Below are 20,914 nucleotides of genomic sequence, written 5' to 3'. Positions count from 1 at the left end.
TTTTAAGATTTAAAAAAAAAAAAAAAGATTTATTTTACAGTCTTATAAAGCAGCTTTACATTAAGCACAAACGTTGACCCATTTACTTTGTATAGAAACATAGTAGAACCTTTCCCTCTGCAAAAAGTCCCGTCTCGCCGTATATAAAACTATCGTGTGCACATTGTGCTTCGACTGCCGAGTCTGTACAGCTTTACAGAGGACTGCCCTTCACAAGAGCATCCTGTAAACAATTTATTGCATATTTAACACATGGTGTAATATCCCACATGTAAAAACAAACCCCCTCCCCCCCCCCAAAAAAAAGAAAAAAAAAAAAAGAATAATGTAGAAAAAAAAATATAAAGTACAATTACAAGGTGAATGAAAATAGCAGCTTTCAGTGAATTGTCTCGCACGATGGCTGAGAAAAAGAGCACTGTCACACTTGGAGGGTTGTGCTTGTGTGTCACTGGTTTGCACGTACCCACGCGCACTATGGTTTCCACGACATCTATGTACAGGAAGATTAAACAGATCTCAGCGACCAAGGCCTTTCTCTGTTTGACGATGAAGACCAAGACCTTTCCTGTTTTGAAGACCAAGACCTTTGTCAGTTTGAAGACCAAGACCTTTGTTGTTTTGAAGACCAAGACCTTTGTCGTTCTGAAGACCGAAAACAAACCAAAAAAAAAAAAAAAACCCAACTGAAATGAACTCCATGAAGTTATGGGCACCAATGTCCAATTATCCTCTTCCACTGCACAACTCAATTAAAATAAATAACAGGAGAACCCCTCCCACACTAACTCGTTTCGATTCTACAACCTGGGATGGTGATTGGTTTAATTCCCACGTGTGCTAAGGCCACCAAAAGTGCGATGAAGACGGTTAGGACAGGGTGGTCTGAGGGGACCGATGGCGTTGGCATGGCCAACCTACGCTTCTGAGCTCATCTACCCAACTGCTGCCTCTCACCAGGCACTGAAAGATCAGCCACACCGCAATTTTTCAACTGGCATTCGTTAAAAAAAACAACAACAACCAAAAAAAAGGAAATTGTGGCCTCCGTAAGGCACCGATACCATCTCTTGAGCAGTCCCCAAAGAGTCTCTCTAGATTCTCCGAATCCCAAATGGGCAAAAGGTGGAGGAAACACGCAGAAGAAAGATGGGTGTGTGTTTGCAGTAAGGACCAGTGAAAAGGAAGCACATTTTTCTGGGTTTCGTGTGTGTGCGCGCGTGTCTCTGTGTACACATGGATGTAAAAAAAAAATTCACCTCTGCTACCTTTGGTATTGAAATTTCTCCGTGACATCCACTGCTCGTGAATCGATGTCATGGCAGCGTGCGTTTGCAATGATCAAGTAACCACAAAGCTGTTCCAAACATCCACGAGAAACAGAAAGAGCATCAAAAAATAGAGAAAAGAAGAAAAAGAAGAATCAAGACGCATATTGTCCTTGTGCCCAGCCTTTTTGTGATTTGAACGAGCTTTGTCCTCAGTATGAACATCTTAAGCTCAACCCCCACCTCCAGGTACAACACGTAATGGGATCAGTGGAAAAACCCCAAAGCTAATCCATGTCCTTCCCACCCCAGCATCGTCGGGAGCTCTCCAGTCTGGGCCTCTTTGAGCAAACCCAACACGGTATCTGCTGCACAAACAAACCACCCCGGAGCTAACAGAATCCCAGAACTGTAGGAGTTGGAAGGGACCTCTCGATGTCATGGCAGCGTGCGTTTGCAATGATCAAGTAACCACAAAGCTGTTCCAAACATCCACGAGAAACAGAAAGAGCATCAAAAAATAGAGAAAAGAAGAAAAAGAAGAATCAAGATGCATATTGTCCTTGTGCCCAGCCTTTTTGTGATTTGAACGAGCTTTGTCCTCAGTATGAACATCTTAAGCTCAACCCCCACCTCCAGGTACAACACGTAATGGGATCAGTGGAAAAACCCCAAAGCTAATCCATGTCCTTCCCACCCCAGCATCGTCGGGAGCTCTCCAGTCTGGGCCTCTTTGAGCAAACCCAACATGGTATCTGCTGCACAAACAAACTAACCACCCCAGAGCTAACAGAATCCCAGAACTGTAGGGGTTGGAAGGGACCTCTGGAGACCATCCAGTCCAACCCCTGGACAGAGCAGGTCCACCCAGGGACCTCTGGAGACCACCCAGTCCAACCCACGGCCAGAGCAGGGCCACCTAAACCAGGTCCCACAGGAACGTGTCCAGGGGGGGTTTGAATATCTCCAGAGAAGGAGACTCCACCACCTCTCTGGGCACCCTCTTCCAGGGCTCTGCCACCCTCAAAGTGAAGAAGTCCCTCCTGATTTTGACATGGAACTTCCCATGTTCCAGTTTGTGCCCATTGCCCCTTGTCCTGTCACTGGGCACCACTGAGAAGAACCTGACTCCATCCTCTTGCCCTGCACCCTTCAGCTATTGCTCAGCATCGATGAGGTCCCCTCTCAGTCTGCTCTTCTCCAGCTGAACAGCCCCAGGTCCCTCAGCCTTTCCTCAGCAGAGAAAAGCTCCAGCCCCTCATCATCTTTGTAGCCACCACTGGACTATCTCCAGTAGTTCCATTTCCTTCTGGAACTGAATCTTTGTAGCCACCACTGGACTCTCTCCAGTAGTTCCATTTTCTTCTGGAACTGGGAGGGGGGAGGATGACCTCCCTCAACTTGCTGGCCACACTGCTCTTAATGCACCCCAAGAGGCCCTTGGCCTTCTTGGCCACCAGGGCATTTTGCTGGCTCACGGTCACCCTGTTGTCCACCAGGTCTTTTTCCGCAGAGCTCCTACAATGATTGGGTTTACTCTTCCGGATCAAGGTGGCAGATGAACAAATGGGTGGAAAGGATCAATAAATAGGAAAAAGAAACTGGTTTCTTCAGCGTCACGGCATGCGGTGAGAGCGTTTGGGCCAAAGACAAAGCCCAGCCAAGAAGCCAGCGCTGGAGATGAAGTGACCCCTTACACCATGAGCAAGACAACAGGCAGAGGTGAAACTTGGTACTAAAGCACAGGGGGAGCTGGAAAGCCCTCAGGGGGGGATTTTTAATTTTTAAAATGCTTGATATTCACAAGCAGGTTAAAAATGAAAATCACCACATGAAAACCTTAATTCCAACTGAATTTCCTGCGCTACCAAAACGAGCTCCATGTCACGCTCGGGAGTTCAAGACAAGTCTCCCAAGGAATGAAGCTGCCTCTCAGAAGAAACCTCTCAGATGTAATTAAAAAAGAAAGGACAAAACATCGGGCTTCGTGACAAGAGATTCCAGCTACCAGGGAGGACACGACACCAGCAAACCTGATGGATGATGGCAAATTTGGCTTCCAAAGCGGTGGGATGGTTGCAGGCATTGGGAGGTCCATGAGCCCCACCGGGTTGTGCTTTCGTGAGGTGACCTCCCGGCCCGAACGGTGTCTGCGTGTTCTCCATCCACACGTCTGTCAAAAGCCAACTGGAAGAAAAAAAAAAACCAAACACCCAAAACCCAACCCACAAAAGGTGTATTTTTCACCCCAAGGAAAGAAACCCTATGAAAAAAAAAAACCCAAAACACCTTTAAAAAGATATCACTGTCCACTCCCCGGGCTACATGTAAATCCACATCCACGGTGTGAACACCACACGATCTGTTATGCTCTTCCAACACAGACACACATGACTCCATTTTAAAAGAGGCCACAGACTAACTTTTCAGGCAAGTGCTGGACTTTAGGGACCTGTTATGGCTTCTGCAAATATTTTCCTATGAAAAGGAAAAAAAAAAACCAAACCAAACCAAAACCAACCCAAAAAACGTCCCCAAATCTCAGGAGCATAAAGGGGTGCAGACAGTGGAGCACTAAGGACAGGTGAAGTTCCCGAATCCTACCCATCAGACCCGAACATTTTCACACTGGAATGCAATGGTTTCAGGAGATCAGTCTTTTTTAAGGATCACTTCTTTGAAACGGTCCGTAAAAAATTGCCGCCGGGACCTTGGAAGCTGTCCCTGTGGGAAGCAGCAGGTCCCAGGGGTTTGGTTGTAAAGCTCTAGTTGTGCTTTGCCCGGCCGCCTCGCAGGTAACTCTTCCACCTCTTGACGAACTCTTTGAAGATGGGGGACTCGTCGATGGTGCTGAGGAGCTGGAGCTGGTTGATGTGGGTGGTGTGATAGTCCCAGCGGGCCAGGTTGGGAGCGGTGCCCAGCATGAAGTGCCTCAGGTCGTAGATGGTCCCTGAGCCCGTGTCGTAGAGGGGTAGCATGGCCTTCAGAGACTCCATGCCTCGCTCGTAGAGGACCTGTGCCTCCTTCCCCAGCTTCTCCCCGGCTGTTTCTTTTAAGTCATAGAGGCCGATCAAGGAGTACATGAAACCGTTGAGGACGAAGGAGCTGGGGGAGGTGGGGTACTCCTCGTACCAGTCGTGCCGGTTCATGAAGATGGCCTTCACCCCGCGCTGCTCCGACGGCAGCTTGTAGGGCGCCGTGGCCCTCAGGGCCGCGCTGAGGAACGCGTGGTCCTTCGTCAGCAGGTAGGCCCTCACCAAGGTGGAGATGGCCTGTCCCTGCGCCATGGCCGAGTACCAACCCGGGTCCAAGGACTTAAATCCTTCCCCCAGCTTCCTCGTCACCATGATGGGCCACCCACCCCTCTCGTCCTGGTTCCTCACCAGCCAGTTGCTGGCGGCGAAAAAAGCCGCCATGTGAGCGGTGGTCGAGATGGTGACGTTATCGAGGAAGCCTCTACCCTTCGCCACCAGCCTCACCACTCTCTTGGGCATGATTTTGGTTTGCTTCACAGCTTTCGTGTTGGAGAGGCCCACCCCTTTGCGCAGGTCGGTGACCAGGTCCCTGGTGAGGGTGCTCCAGGTAGTCCTGGGGCCCACGCCGTAGTAGATGTCTCGGTCCTTAAAAGCGATGAGTTGGGTGTTGGAGACATAGTGCACGGTGAAGAGCTGGTTCTTCTCTGTCGTCTCGAGCACCACGGAAATGCTCCCGTTCGTTACGAATTTGAGATCAAAAGAAATAATAAAATCGCGGCTGTTCCCAAGCTGCAGAGATACTCCCTCCGTGGGTTCTGTAAAACAAACCAAAAAAAATATATAAAAAGCCTCGTTCAGCGGGAAAGCACTCACTCACTCACTTCTCCAAAAGGTTTAAGGTGTGAACTGCAGTTTCCAGGGGTAAGTCCTCTCACCGGGCGGGATCCAAAAGCTTTTAGGGCAGCCCATCAATAATTCAGTGGCTCTTTCTGCGTGCTACCATCCATTATTAAATTAAGCACAGAAGTCAATCGGGGTCCTGCAGCAGCGGGGAGGACTGGTTTGCCTCCTCCATTAACCCGCTGCAGCGCTTCGTGGTGGAGCAGGGCTCCTTCAGATGCTTCTGGAACCCCGTGGATGGAGGGACAGACACCAGCAGGACCTGGGGTATGGGCCAGGGCCACCAACAGGGACATCTTACTGGTGATGGGGTGACCTCGATGCTGCCATATTTTCCTCTTCCATAATTCAACATACAAACCAACAACCGCCCTTTTGTTCCAAACTGAGAATTTCCCTTGGCAGAAAATACCCCAAAAACACGGCAGTGGCCTTTCAGAATAAAGCTCCTCTTTCAACTAAAAAGCCAGGAGAGCCAAGAAGCAGGTATTTAGGATCCCCCGGGACTAATATTTAAATCTGTGACTTTTTTCTTTTCCAACCTGACAGTTCCAAAACCCAGCACACTGATTAGTTTAATGGGGGGGTGGGTGGGAGGGGGGCAAGACAAAAATATAGAAAAACTAATGTGTTAAAAGTATTTAGTAAACCTCTCCATTGGCAAAACTCGGTTTAATTAAAAAAAAAAAAAAAATTAAATAAAGCTCCTAGGCAATACCACATAATGAAATCCAGTGTTCTCTCGCAGGCTGAATTTTAAAATGTAAAAAATCAACTCCTTCCTCAAAAAAACCTCTCCTAGAAGATCAAAGGGCTAATTAGCTTGTAAGGCTGTGTGCAAATCCTGTGGCTTTGAAGGCAGAGAGGGATGATAAACACTTAAAGACAGTCATCTGAAATTAACGGCGGTTCCACAGAATAAAATGGGTTCCTTTCTGCTATTTCTCCACCTGGGAAACGCCTCCTAAATATTTCTAGGTGTAACCACGGAGTTAGAGCCACCTTCCCTGTGCAGTGGAGACTCTTCCCTGTCTCCCAAACTAATGGATGGTGTTCTGCAAGGTCTTGTGCTGGAAGGTGCCGTTGTACAGCACCTATTATTTTGACTGAATGTCATGGTTTTTCCCCCAATCTTTTAAACCCAAAGCTTCACTCCGTTGAGTTCTGGAGACCGGCATCGGCTCCAGGAGAAGCCGCCCAGCGCTTCGTTACGACAACATTTTGCTCTGATGAAAAATGTAATTAAAAAAAAAAACAACCCTCCTCACTCACAATTCCTCTCAAGTAAGTTTTATGGTGCCTTTTAAATAAACGCTTGTGTGATAACGAAGTGAATTATAATAGAGGGGGTGGGAGAAGGAGTTTTCAGAGAACTAAAGGCTGCCTGTTGTTTGCACGGCCTGAAGCGCCCATAAATCCATTACTTAAGGGCATCTAAGAGGAGAGGGCACCGCAGGCTCCCAGCCCCACAGATCACTCTGCCATCAATAAAGGATGAGGAGAGAATCCCTAACAGATCTTTTAGCCTCTCCTCTCCCCGTATTTACCTCTTACAAAGACACAAGAGTGTTCGACAATCTTTCCCCTGGAGACCCAGGCCTAAGGTGCCAACTGAAAATTACTTCATTGTCTTTTTAAGTAATGGGCTCATTAATTCTAATGGGTATTGATTGAGGAAAAATGCATTACATCCTTATTAATGAGCCCGTCCCAGCACAAAGGAAAGTCTCGCATGGAATAATGAATTTCCCCCTTAAGTAGGAAACAGAAGAGGGTAAATGGAAGAGAAGGGCAACACAAGGCCTCTTGCCCCTCTGCAGGGGAAGAGCAGCCCGGGTGCAGCCCCTCATCTTCACCATCCTCCTCCCTGAAGTCCTCTGCAAGGGGCAGCTTAAGGCCCCTCGGGTTAACCAGAACCCAGATCCCAAATTCTGCAAGGACAGTCGCATCCCAACGAAGAGAGATCCCGGTTCCACCCGGAGACCTGCTCGTGCTCCGCTCCCTCCAGCCTGAAAATAGACCTTATCTATCACCCTCAACATCTGCTTATCACACGTCAGCTCCGTTTCCCAGCCTTCACAACTAGTCCCTTTTTTTTTTTTTATTATTTTTTTTGCTTCTATTTTGAGACAGAAGCTGAAAGGCTCAGGAAACGTGACCGTAGCTTCTCACTGCCCTCCACGAGTACATTCGCCTATTTTTTTCACCAAAATAATGTTGAAAAAGCAGCGATGGAGAGAAACGGGAGGAAAAGGAAAACTTGGGAGGTAGAGAAATGAGATGATGCTCTCAGGTGAGACCTTAAGGACGGGAAGTCACACAGGATAAAGGAAAACACGTTAATCCCAGCAAATTAAAGCTCCCCTGGTACCGGCAGCGTGCCCAGGTGGCCAAGAAAGCCAATGGCATCCTGGCTTGTATCAAAAATAGTGTGACCAGCAGAAGCAGGGAGGTGATTGTGCCCCTGTACTCAGCACTGGGGAGGCCACACCTCGAGTATTGTGTCCAGTTTTGGGCACCTCAATCCAAGAGAGATCTGGAGGTGCTGGAGCGAGTGCAGAGGAGGGCAACGAAGCTGGTGAGGGGGCTGGAAAACAAATCATATGAAGAGCAGCTGAAGGAGCTGGGGCTGTTTAGTTTGAGGAAGAGGAGGCTGAGGGGAGACCTCATCACCCTCTACAACTACTTGAAAGGACACTGTAGAGAGGTTGGTGCTGGGCTCTTCTCACAGGTAATTAGTGACAGAATGAGAGGGAACGGCTTCAAGCTCCAACAGGGGAGGTTTAGATTGAACATTAGGAAGGAATTTTTCACCCAAAGAGTGGTCGGGCATTGGAACAGGCTGCCCAGGGAGGGGGGGGAGGCCCCATCCCTGGCTGTGTTTAAGGGCCATTTAGATGCAGTGCTGAGGGACATGGTGTAGGGGAGGACTTTGTAGAGTAGGGGAGATGGTTGGACTCGATGATCCCAAGGGTCTCTTCCAACCTAGATGATTCTATGATCTCTGGGGATCTGAGATAACCCACCTGGAGCGATGAACTGTTTGACGCTGGTGAACTTGGCTTTGTCTGAGACGGTGGAGAGGGAGCAGCCTTTGGGCACCGTCCAGTCCCCAGCCCTGCCAGCCCTGTCCTTCTCCTCGGCCGTTTCATACACCTCCACGTGAGGTGGCTTCTCCGTCAGGTTCTTGCTGTAGTGACTCAAGCCGTACTGCGCGATCTGGATGGGGTAGAAATAGCCTTGAGGTCCCCACTGGGTGGATAAGGGCACGCCTGTGAGAAGAAAAGGAAGAAAAAGTAGTGTTTTTATCAATATATTTTCAAAAGCCACTCTCCCTCCACACCCCACCGCTCCCGGCAAACGCTATTTCTAGGCTTCACCGTTTTCTTGCTGTAGTGACTCAAGCCGTACTGCGCGATCTGGATGGGGTAGAAATAGCCTTGAGGTCCCCACTGGGTGGATAAGGGCACGCCTGCGAGAAGAAAAGGAAGAAAAAGGAGCAGTTTTATCAATATATTTTCAAAAGCCACTCTCCCTCCACACCCCACCACTCCTGGCAAACGCCATTTCTAGGCTTCACCGTTTTTAGACTCCAGGAAAGTCCTGGTGGAGGGTGAACTGCTCCCACTTACACCGAGATTCCTAACCAGGCAAAACTAAGCAGATTTGAGTGGCAGAGAAGTCCTTATCGTGGCCTTCCACACATTCTCATTTCATTATTTACTGAACCATCATCCTTATTATAAAATACATTTAAAATGGCCAAACAGATTTTTCCCCCTCCCCACCCCAGAGACCACTCAATCTCCAAACGATGTCACATCTAACACAAGCCCTTTAATGCCACATAAATCTTTGCAAATTTAGTGTGTGTGTGTCATTACTAGATTTTGGGAAGAGTTATTTGATGCTAAAAGAGCATTTTCACCCAACATCCACAAATCTGCTCCAATTCCTTTTCGCCAGCTCCCAGGAGCTGCAGCCTCAGGTTTTGGGTGAAAAAACCCTCCTTCACACCATAAATTGCCCATTGCATCACCGGCTGTGTGGGAAATGAAAATAAACTGTGTGGAGGAGACTTATTTATACCCACACCTCCATAAGCAAGCAAACGCACCGCTCTTAACACAGGGATAAAAACAGGATTCTCCTAAAGTCTGGAGTTTTATTTGGAACTCTAAATACGAATCCAAAGTGGGAATATATCATTGTGACCCTCCTGCAGGAAACCAAGGATATTTAGCGCCGTGAAACCTTAGCGCTCACGTAAGCCAAGAAAAAAAAAAAACAGAAGATGAAAATAAACAAGTTGACATTTGCACCATTTTGCCCCTTGGCAATGTCAAGCTCAGAAACCAATTTCTCCTGAAATGCGGTACAATGAAAAGATTACTTAAACTAAATGTAAAAAAGATACATTTTCATGCATATTTTGGTGCTTTGTGTTCCTAATAAATATGACTGATGGAGTGGGGATGGCTTCTTGCTGCCTAAAGAGGAAACCATCACGGGAAATATTTAAATACTGTGTATTATCTCCACTCCTGGAAGCCAGCTCGCTTATTAACGCTAAGCATTTTCAGTTAAGGGTGCATTCACTGAGACTGAAATATGCAAAAAAAAAAGAAAAAAAAGAAATCTGCCTTAAAAGCTTTACTTGAAATTTATACAAGATGACAAGATTAAATTCTCCAGGTCATAGGACACAACAACACGTTAACCTTGCAGAAAGAGAGAAGGTGAAAATATAATACGAGGGTGGTTGTTTTTTTTTATCATGCAACAAATGAGAATCTCTAGGGCTGGAATGATGCAAGGAAAACCTATAATTGTCTTGAGAAGGTGTTTGAATATTAAAATCCCTTCCCTACAAACTATTTCTCTCCCCCATCCCATTTGCTGGATGCCAGTAACTCTATTGCCTTTGCCAAAACCCTGGCTCTGGCACCACGTTTCATACTGACAGCTCTTAAATCACGTGCTGCAAAAAAAGAAAAAAAAAGCAAGGTTTTTAGATAAATAACCACATGGTGGAGCGTTAAAACTGGTTGGTCTCTCGAGGTTAAAGCAGAGAGTGGTGACACACAGCACCTCCCCTGCACATCTGGAAAGAGGCTGCAGAATTTGTCCCAATTCTCAAGCAGTTCTTACTGAAATTCGGCTTTTTTTTTTGTCCTTGGCAGATGTAATGAGGACAAGAGTTAAAAAAAATAATAAAAATGTGAAGGTAACATTAAAAAAAAAGCCAAAAAAAGCCCCCAAACAACTGGTATACTCTATGCATTGATTTATCTGACTCCTTTGCAGACAAATTAATTGCCTGACGTGGCTTCCTGCAGTGACCGTATCATGGGAAGGGCTCATCTCAACACAGCACAGCATCATCAATCACTGAGATGCATGAAAATGAATATATTTTTTAATCCTTAAGTGAAATTTGGTCTTTAATTTACAAGGGGTCATAGCGTTGCACTCCCTAACAGTTTTATAAAGTCGTTAACTTTTTTAATATGGAGCTCGACAGGAATTTTCTGCGATGAAATCTCTGCCACGACGCGGGGAGACCTTGCGTCCTAATTACTGATTGCACGCTTTACTAAAAGTGCAAATTGGAAAGGTTTTACTGCATATTAATTTGATTCAGGGATGCTTCAAGGGCTGGAGAGTTTTTTGACCCTTCTGTGGTTTTCTGAAACCTCCTCTCCTCGCGCAGCAGCACCATTTGCAGGGCATGGGGGGGAGATGCTGCACCTATAAAATCTCCAATTTTATATTTTCCAGTCATTGCAGCACCCTGAGAGGAACGCTGTGTCACCAGCAATGCCAAAATCCAGCAGCAGCACCAGAGGAGAAGCCTCCTGGCACCCCTGGAGTTTGCTGCGACCAGTAAAACCAGAGAGGCAGGATGGGAGCTGGGAAAACCCAGCACAGAGACCACCCACCATTTCTCAGAGTGGGTGGATTTCTGCAGCACCCTGAGAGGAACGCTGTGTCACCAGCAATGCCAAAATCCAGCAGCAGCACCAGAGGAGAAGCCTCCTGGCACCCCTGGAGTTTGCTGCGACCAGTAAAACCAGAGAGGCAGGATGGGAGCTGGGAAAACCCAGCACAGAGACCACCCACCATTTCTCAGAGTGGGTGGATTTCTTAGGAGTCTATCGCACCAAAATTAACATCATTTTGTGTCTCAAGTGATGGCAGCAAGTTTAAAATAGCCTCCTGGCACCCCTGGAGTTTGCTGCGACCAGTAAAACCAGAGAGGCAGGATGGGAGCTGGGAAAACCCAGCACAGAGACCACCCACCATTTCTCAGAGTGGGTGGATTTCTTAGGAGTCTATCGCACCAAAATTAACATAATTTTGTGTCTCAAATGATGGCAGCAAGTTTAAAATATTTTAAAAAAAAAAAATATATATAAAAAAGTCGACACAAACCTTCAACGCCACTTATACACTTCACTCTGTCCCGAACCTCTACGTTGTAGCCCTCGAAGGACATGAAGACCCCGTCGGGGTGGTAAGGTGCTCGCTGTGTGTAAACTTTGGAGTAGCTATGAGAGAATTCAAACCTGTCATAACCATCGTACTGAGCAATTTTCCCATAAACCTCAAAGTATTTCTCTACCCAGCTGAACGGCAGGAAGACCTCGTTGCCTTCCCTCCTCCCTTTGACGGTGTGCTCGTCATTGATCAGACAGTCAATCTCCTCGTACTTCAGCCCCGGGGCTTTGTTGAAGCCCCCAGCGATGGGGGGAGCTTTTTGCTGTTCCTGGGGAGATGCCTCCTCGCTCTGCTGCCGGGACGGGTCGCTCTCGGAGGCGGCGGCGGCGGCTCCTCCTCGACGGTCGGGGCCGGGGAGGCTCCGGGGGAAGGGGCCGGCGCGGTCGGAGGAGCACCGGTTCCAAAGCAGCACCATCAGCAGGGTGAAGAGGGCACAGATGAAGATCAGAGTCTTGTAGTTGACCCGAGCTGCCAAGCAACGCATATTCACACCATACCTGGGGAAACAGAGAGGGGAGGGGATTTTTAGAAGCGATGATTAACAGCCGGAGCTGTTGGATCTGCTAATTGGGAGCCTCTCTGGTGGGAGCACCTGGTAGGATGAGGAGCAATGGCTTCAAGCTGGAGGGGAACAGATTTAGACTGGAGATGAGGAGAGGGTTCTTCACTGTGAGGGTGGTGGAGCACTGGAACAGGTTGCCCAGGGAGGTGGTTGAGGCCCCTTCCCTGGAGATATTCAAGGAGAGGCTCGATGAGGTCCTGGGCAACCTGGTCTAGTTGGGCGTGTCCTTGCTGACTGCGGGGGGGGTCGGACTAGATGGCCTTTGGAGGTCCCTTCTGGCCTGGACAACTCTATGACTCTATGACACAGAATCACAGGATGATACGGGGTTGGAAGGGACCTCTGGAGATCACCCAGTCCAACTCCTGGCCAGAGCAGGTCCACCCAGAGCAGGTCCCACAGGAACGTGTCCAGATGGGCTCTGAATGTCTCCAGAGAAGGAGACTCCACCACCTCCCTGGGCTCTGCCACCCTCAAAGTGAAGAAGTTCCTCCTTGTGTTGAGATGGAACTTCCTATATTCCAGTTTGTGCCCATTGCCCCTCATCCTGTCCCCGGGCACCACTGAGAAGACCCTGACCCCATCCTCTTGCCCCCCACCCTTTAGCTATTGCTCAGCATCGATGAGGTCCCCTCTCAGTCTGCTCTTCTCCAGCTGAACAGCCCCAGGTCCCTCAGCCTTTCCTCAGCACAGAGATGTTCCAGTCCCTTGAGCATCTTCGTAGCCTTCCCAGGACCCTCTCCAGCAGTTCCCTGTCCTTCTGGAAGTGGGGAGCCCAGAACTGGTCCCAGTGCTCCACATGGGGCCTCCCCAGGGCAGAGCAGAGGGAGAGGATGACCTCTCTCTATCTGCTGGCCACACTCTTCTTGATGCCCACACGATGGGGTTGGGTGGGAATGGGACAGGTGGGGGCACCTGGAAAAGAAGTGGGGTTTTTCCAGCTCTCCATAAGCAACAAGATCAAAGGTACCAAGTCACCTCCTGCCCGCGACAGCAGATTGTCTCACCCAACGCAAAGGATGCAAAGAAACAGGGGCAATCACTTCTAAATTAAAAGCCGGATGTTAACGAGACGCTCAGCGGCCACCGGGACCCTGCAAATAAACTCAGAAGAAGGAGAGACCCCCAGCAGAACATACCCCCACCCACCCCACCCCACAGCAGAGGGATTTCCAACAAAACAGCCCTACAGTCCAACCCCGGAGCCTAGAAATATTCCTAGTTCCCACCACGGAAATCACAGACTCCTATGTAAAAACAGATGGTTATTTTTGCCTTTTTTTTTTTTAAATTTTTTTTAAATCATAAGCTATAAACATTTTCTGAGATGGAGCTCAGCCACCAACGGCTGGATCGATTCTCGACGTTACCGCCCCTCAAACGTGCTTTTAGACCAATAATATGTGTGAGGAGGAGGAGGAGGAGGAGGAAGGGAAGAGGGCTGGGGCGGGGGGATGACAGAGCCAGAGCCCAGGGAGGGAAAGGAGGGACTGGGAAAGTTTGGGATCATCCCCCGGGGACAGGATGGATCTCCATGGGCTGACGTGTCCCGCTCCCCCAGGAGACAGCAGAAAATATGTAACCCCTCTCCGGGGATTTTATTTTATTTTTTTAGTCTGCAAGATAAACGCACAAAGCACACTTCAACAAGGAGCCAGGCAAGGGAAATAAACCCGCAAATTGAGGCGATTTCAGCACATTTTGCTCAGGAAACCCTACTTTTGCTGAGGAGTGAAGAAGTCCTTTCAAACAGACGACACGTGCGTTTTCCAGAGGCGCAGGAATATTGCGGATACACTTCATAAAATCCCTATTAAAGAGAAGTTTAATTTCCCCACCCCGCTAAGCTGTAGCATCCGAGCCGATGAGCTCAGTTTTAAAGCTTTGCTTAATTACAGCCCCATCTGACACCCCCGGGGGGAGGTCACAGCAGCGTGGTCCGGCCGTGATTTCAACGAGGAGCCCCAAGAACGGCCGCAGATATTGGGGACATTTGCTGAGAGGCAGGAGTCAACCCCACAGCAATTAAAAGGAGTTTCACCCCCAGTTCCACACACCCTCCCTCCCCCCACCTCCCTCTTAAATGGAAATAATCAATTATCTCTCACCAGTTCTATGCTTCCATACTGTAAGCACCATCTGGTCGTTTAAAACCGGACTTTAAAAGATAAGTGTCTTATTTTCTAAAAGCCCAGTTTACTACAAGCTTTTAGAGAACGTAAATTTATATGTAATTGTGTTTTTATGGAAATGCTAGCAGAAGAATAAATCCAATTTTCTGCATCAGCAGATAATTTTTAGCGATGATGCTTCCAGGATGACCTCAACAAATACACTCGTTTTTCACACCAAGGGATAATTCATTTTTTAAATAGGGAACGACGCTTCTGATACACTTCACCCCTACCTATAAAACTCCAAATTAATTAAGCCATCTGGAGTAGCAGGGGATGGGGAGAGAGGGATGGGGAAACACCATCACCATACTTTTTACACCCCTGTTACCCCATGCCCATTACTCTAGGGTTTTTAAACAGCCTCTATAGCTGTGAAAAGGTCCTGGCTGTGCCATTTAAACACAGCTTTTATTTTATTTGTGTTCTGCTACCTCAGACAGGAGGGAATTTGGAGATTTGTAAAGCATTTAGCATTTACCACGCTCACCTTGCAGCTCCAGGGAAGCGCAGGAGATGCTCCAGGTCAGAGCATCCACACCTTCCCGGCAACACCACTGAAATAGTTAATTTTTATGAACTACAAATGAACAAAGAGGAGTATTTTCAGAGACCCATCATGTTAAGTCTCACCAGGCAGTGGAAAAAAAAAAAATACCTAGAAATATCAGTGGAGAGAGGCTTATTCCATGTCAAATAGAGAGGTGGATTTTTGTTCAAATGCAGTTGAAAAAAAGAATTCAGAATTTCGGCAGCAGAAAGAGGTAATTTAAACCCCACAAAGGGACTGTGTTAAATTGGTTTATTCCCCTGCTGCTCTTATGAAAAGGATTTCATCATCCCATATTTAAAAGGACTTAAGAAGTACAACATGGGGAAGTAGTTTTGAGGTAGGAAGTAATAGATCCCCGAGACCCAGGTTTCTTTTCTCCTCTTTTTTGCAGGATGACATACCTACCCCTCAATTAATGCTGGAGCTGCAGGTTTAAAAGGCAAATAGCTCTCAGAAATCTGGAATCTCAGAATTCCTTTAATTCCGAGGCTGAATGACCACTTTGGGCTCCAGCAGAGGGATGCGCTGAGGTGATTTACGCCGCCCCACAGCAACAACACAAACCATCTGTGAACTAATACGTGTTTGGTTTTTACACTTACGGAGCTGCCGTACAATTCATTAGATAAATTCTAATTAAATTGCAATGAAATAGCATTCCTTACAGTGTAAACGACTCATTTCAAATGCACCTCCAAAACTGGGATGCAATCAGAGAAACTGATTTTGCCGATTCCAGGGAGGTATCAAGGCACCCGAAACACTGGTTTTAATGCAAAGAACAACTGGATTAAATATAAATAAAATCTTACTACTGCTGCTTTATTAATGATGCCTGGAAAGAGGACAGATCTCCGTATTGCATGCTGTGAATTAGGGATCCACAGTTCCAGCTGTGTGTCGGAGGGTGACAGATTCAGTCCTGCTTCTCAGCTCTTACATAAAACCAAGTTATTTGCATTCTAAAAATACATCTCTCTCTCTTTGGAAGTCTCTTCTAAGACAAGCTTTTTTGATCTGCAAAACTGTGCTGAATACATTCAAAGTAAGAATTTCTCTGGCTATTGCCAGGTTTCTGTGTGCTCAAGAGGAAAATTATACACAAGTATGTATTTAGATGTGTGTGTATATATATGTATACATATACACATACACATGTGTGTATATACATACACACACACATATAAATATATATATACACACACACAAATTATTTTCCAGTGATTACTGACTTGACCATTTCCTTTTCACAGACACCAACACCAGCCCAAATGCTGACTTTCCAGTTCACCCCTTCACTCCCTTCCAAGTGTGGGAGTTAACTGGAAAGCTACCAGGATATTTAGCATTTCTTTGGCTTTCCAAGAACCATTAAGATAGAACCATCCCAATAAACCCTTCGAGTTTCATTACGGGATCTCCGTGGGGGTTACACGGGAGCGTTAATCTGGAAATGGTGAATTCCAGCAGATGCTGGATCATATCCTCCTCTTTTAGAGATAAATTTCCCACTGGAGCAACCGATGAGACTGATGCCATGTCTCCCCGCACTTAGGGCACTACAATTCTGTGATTCTGTGAAATGGTGAATTCCAGCAGATGCTGGATTATATCCTCCTCTCTTTGAGATAAATTTCCTGCTGGAGCAACCGATGAGACTGATGCCACATCTCCCTGCACAGAGATGTCCACTGAATCCTTCCAACACATCCATAGGGCTGGTCATACCCTCCCACACGTCCATAGGGCTGTTCATACCCTCCAACACATCCATAGGGCTGTTCCTACCCTCCCACACATCCATAGGGCTGGTCGTACCCACAGCACCTGCATCAACCAAAGGGCTTGAAGCTGAACCTAAATTTAACTGAATGTCAGAGCCTTTTCTTGAGCTCATACAACCACTGACATTTCATTCACTTCTGTCCTTATCAACGTTAAATTACCCTTCGGCGTTATTAAATACTGCATTTTATATAATGTATATTTATATAATATAATGATTGAATTTACTGTCAAAGACCTATAAGAGGACTCTCTTTTTTGAAAACCCTGAGACACCAGAGCAAAATGTTAAGAGCAGGAATGAAGATGCCCTTCCTCCTCCATCACCATGAACGTCCAGGGGATAGGACGGCCCTTGGATTAGTCTGAACAGCACTGGAAGAAAAAATGGGAAAGCAAAAAGAAGAATAAAACCTAGAAACAGAAAAGAGAGGGGAAAAGGAGGATACTCCATGAAAAGCACTTCTGCCTTCCCCATCTTAATTGCAGTGAGCTCATTTTAAACCAAATGGCGTGGAAGAGGGTGACCTGCAGTGTTCCTGGGACTCTCCACCCCAATCTTGTTTCCGAGAGTGAGATTTGGTTTCTGCAGCGGGGGAAGATGCCAGCACTGCTGCTGTCCCCCTGCCATCACAGCATTTAATCACCTGCGTTGGTCCTCCTGGGTTCATACCACAGCCTGAACCTATTTCAAGGGGAAGGGGATACCCAGAGCCCTCCCGAAAGAACCCATCTTCAGGTGGTTTTCAAGTCTCACTTGAGAATCCAGAGTTAAAAACCTATTAAACCAGTGGTGTGTGGTGACACTGGACACAACAGTTTGCCAAAGGGCTGATGCGTTTTACCCAGAATAGAGGCAACAATTATTTAAAGCTTTCTCCCAGCTCCCAAAGGTCCCATCTGCTCAGGTTATGGGTGACAGTGGCTTAGGATGAAGGCAGACAGGGATACAGCCCCTGGCCACGTGCTTTTCTTTATTTTTCACCGCTCTTCCCATTTCCCCTGGGTGACACAAACACCACACGAGCTGCCGGTGGCCACTTCTGCGCTGTCACTTCTTTTTTGGCTCATGTTGCCTGGACCAGCTTTTAATAAACCAGATCAATGATTCTCCAACCTTCACAGACCACTGGTGTTTAACTGGAGTTACAAGCCCCGGAGGATGCATCGGGGGCAGCACGAGCCCCGTTTCCACGGCCCTGCAGCCCCCCTACCCGCAGGAGCAAAGAGCACCAAGGGCTTTGAAGCTGGTTAAAAACACTAAACGTTCTTCCCAAACAAATAACCAAGCGAGGACTCAAGACACCGAAGTCCATTTCCCAGGAACACGCCGGTTGGCAGCAAGTTAAAGGGCTGGCATTTAAATTCTCTGCATTTAAATTCTCTGCATTTAACCAATAATCAGCAGCAAGTTGCCCGCTGAGTCTCGGGGGGGTGGGAAGGGTCTGACACACCAGCTCCGTGGTCGCTCGGTAAGAGAAAAGGCAGCATTTCCACTAAGAGCAGGGATTTCTGCTGTACAACGATAAGCTACCTATTTACTTTGAAGCCTCTTTGCCAGACTAAGCCATTTAGTCCAGGGGAAAATAAACCACCCTGAACAGTGACTGCCAATCGCAGACACGTCACACTCAGCATTCCAAGAGAAGACACAGCACACAACTTAACAAAATAAAGCAGCAAGACTAGAACCTCAATATATGCTCAAACCTAAAAGTTATACTCAGTTACACACAAACCCTCAGATAGAATATTTTCCCCCCCGTTTCCTGTTTATCCCACCCAGCAAAATCCTATTTGGGCTCGGCATTACAGTGTTAGATAATGGAAAAACCAAAGAACTCCGGAATGACTTTCAGTAACTGTGGAACATTCTTTTTGATAATTGTAACGACATCAAAACTTCAGATCCTTTGCCAAAGCTTACTTAACGTCTTAAAATGTGATATTTATGAATCATCTGACTTTCTGACAGCTCTGTGTTTCCCAAACGTGTTTTACCTGCGGCCTCAATCTGCTGGTGGTGGCTCCATGGATACACCTCCTATTGCTTCCCTCATTACACATTTCCTTCCCCATCACACACACAAATTAGTGCTGTTTTGCCAATCACTGCACCTGGAGGTGTTATGCATTGAGGGAAAAAAACATTCAAAATATTCTGGCAACGCCTATAATTTATCTGAATGCTAACCTGGGCCCAGCAGACAAACCTCACTTCTAATATTCCATTTATTTTGCCTGTATTCAGTTAGTATTTTAAGACATGGCGCATCGTCAAGATTTCCTAGCACTTAAGGAAAAAACAAGCAATTACAACTGTACAAACAGCAAGGAATGTATCTCCCATAACAGAACAGAGATTACCAGCCCCTCCACTGGCTCTTTAGCACAGATTTATGTCTAATCCTCACCGCTCCCAGTGCTCCATCTGGGGACGATTAGATGGAGAGGATCTAAAATATAAAGTGAAGAAGCCATACCCAGCAGCTTATCCGACAGTTTTCCAGCCCAATTAGAGCCTAATACAGTGTTATTTGTATCAACACATCTATTATTATTAAGGCAGCAAAGTCTGTTGCTCTATAATAGTTAATTCCAAAAGCCAAAGCACTTTTCTATGGATACTGATGTGATCGTTTCTTATTAGAAACTGAAATCTTCATCTAAGTTCAGGATCAGGCATGACCAGTGTGAGTATCCACGAAGATACTCAATTTTCAAGGTTTTCAAACAGATTTAGCTGCTGCTTCCAGATGCAGGGAGCAACTGCACCCCCTCTCACCCCGCTCCCTGGGAGGGACAGACTTCTTCTCCTGCCCCTGGACAGACAGACAGACCGACCAAATAAAATAAATCAGAATAAACTATTGCCCTGCACAACAGCAGGATTTTAGTGACACATGGGCCTTTACTGCCATGCAATCAGGAACGTTTTATCATCTCAAATTGGGGGAAAAGAAAAATGAAAATGGAAGAAAACTTGCACGCTTCATTGCAATGAAGGGGACGAGTTGCTTCAAGCTGGATAACCCGGCCTGAGCCCTGCTTTCAACAGGAGGTGGGGCTAGATGATCTCCAGATGTCCCCTGCAACCTCAGTTTTTCCAGGAATCCACTGTGAGACGCCCTAAGGCGGCGTGTGATGGAGCCAGGGGAACACATCCCATCTCTTCAGGCTGGTCCTAGACACAAGCACTGGTTTTCCTAACTCCTGCATATGCTGCACGCTTTAAAAGGCATTTGTCAGCCTGTATTAATTTTTAAAAAAATCTAGTATAGCTCAAAGAGTAACTGAAATATAGACTGGAGAGAAAAAAGTACTTTTTTTAAGATGCTGGGAGGATGTTCCCTTGTTCTGCGCTGCAAACGATGGGTTTATCCCTGTTTCTTTCCCCAGAGGAACCAGGACCAGCCTCTGCCGAGGGCTCTCAGGAGACTCTCGAGAGACTCTCCTCAGAGAGACTCTGAGAGACTCTCGCCTTAGTTTTTCTAGTAGATCTAGTACACAACATCACTGCAAAACTCGAGGTGAAATTAGTCGTATATCATATTCTCATGCCGTATCAGGCAAAGCAGTTAGCAGGGACTGCCGCCGCAATTATGACCCATTTATCGTACAGTCTAATAAATCTACTTGCTTTCCAGCTGGATTAAGCTATTAAAGCCCTCACTGATGGCACAAACAATAACTCCGAAAACTGGCTGCTGCTCACGGAGGCATCACGCTGCCTCTTCCCAAGCTATCAAGTATGATATTGTTACTACACGGATTAATGAAGCACAAGATGAAACCATTCCATCAGTTTCCCTCATATTTCGGCTCTGAAATCGACACCTGAGCAGGTCTCAAGGCAGAGTGTTAAGGGCTGTGAGAAGACCCTCAGGAGGAGACTCACCATATTATTCCAGGGAGCAGAGCTCTGTCCCAGAGAGCCCACGGCATGGCTGGGTCACAGCACCATTTCTGGATGGCACTGCCATGGCTGTGACTGTAGCTCTCACAGAATCACAGAGTGGTGAGGGTTGGGAGGGATCTCTGGAGACCACCCAGTTCAACCCCCAGCCAGAGCAGGGTCACCCAGAGCAGGTCCCACAGGAACGTGTCCAGGTGGGGTCTGAATGTCTCCAGAGAAGGAGACTCCACCACCTCCCTGGGCAGCCTCTGCCAGGGCTCTGCCACCCTCAAAGTGGAGA

General features: G+C 47.1%; 1 protein-coding gene and 1 long non-coding RNA gene across 2 annotated transcripts in view; both read right to left on the bottom strand.

Annotated features, from left to right (window-relative positions):
- LOC106894189 lies at positions 1 to 2,193 on the bottom strand. Its single transcript, XR_001413225.1, has 2 exons — positions 2,144 to 2,193; positions 1 to 1,697 (listed from the first exon to the last, which is right to left on the bottom strand). It is a non-coding gene; the product is annotated as an uncharacterized LOC106894189 (long non-coding RNA).
- Positions 2,194 to 2,649: 456 nt separating this feature from the next.
- GLCE (glucuronic acid epimerase) overlaps positions 2,650 to 20,914 on the bottom strand; it is a 41,605-nt gene continuing 23,340 nt past the window's right edge. Inside the window, exons 3-5 of the mRNA XM_014952676.1 lie at positions 11,579 to 12,141; positions 8,170 to 8,415; positions 2,650 to 5,058 (exon numbers count right to left, since the gene is read on the bottom strand). Of these exons, the coding sequence (XP_014808162.1) occupies positions 4,034 to 5,058; positions 8,170 to 8,415; positions 11,579 to 12,128 (1,821 nt within the window). The 5' untranslated portion in view covers positions 12,129 to 12,141 and the 3' untranslated portion in view covers positions 2,650 to 4,033. The remainder of the gene's footprint in view (positions 5,059 to 8,169; positions 8,416 to 11,578; positions 12,142 to 20,914) is intronic.

The sequence above is a fragment of the Calidris pugnax genome, unplaced genomic scaffold (genome assembly GCF_001431845.1).
Source record: "Calidris pugnax isolate Ruff unplaced genomic scaffold, ASM143184v1 scaffold187, whole genome shotgun sequence".
Taxonomy (NCBI): Eukaryota; Metazoa; Chordata; class Aves; order Charadriiformes; family Scolopacidae; genus Calidris; species Calidris pugnax.
The sequence above is the reverse complement of the archived record's forward strand: the minus strand, read 5'-3'. Positions and strand labels throughout refer to the sequence as shown.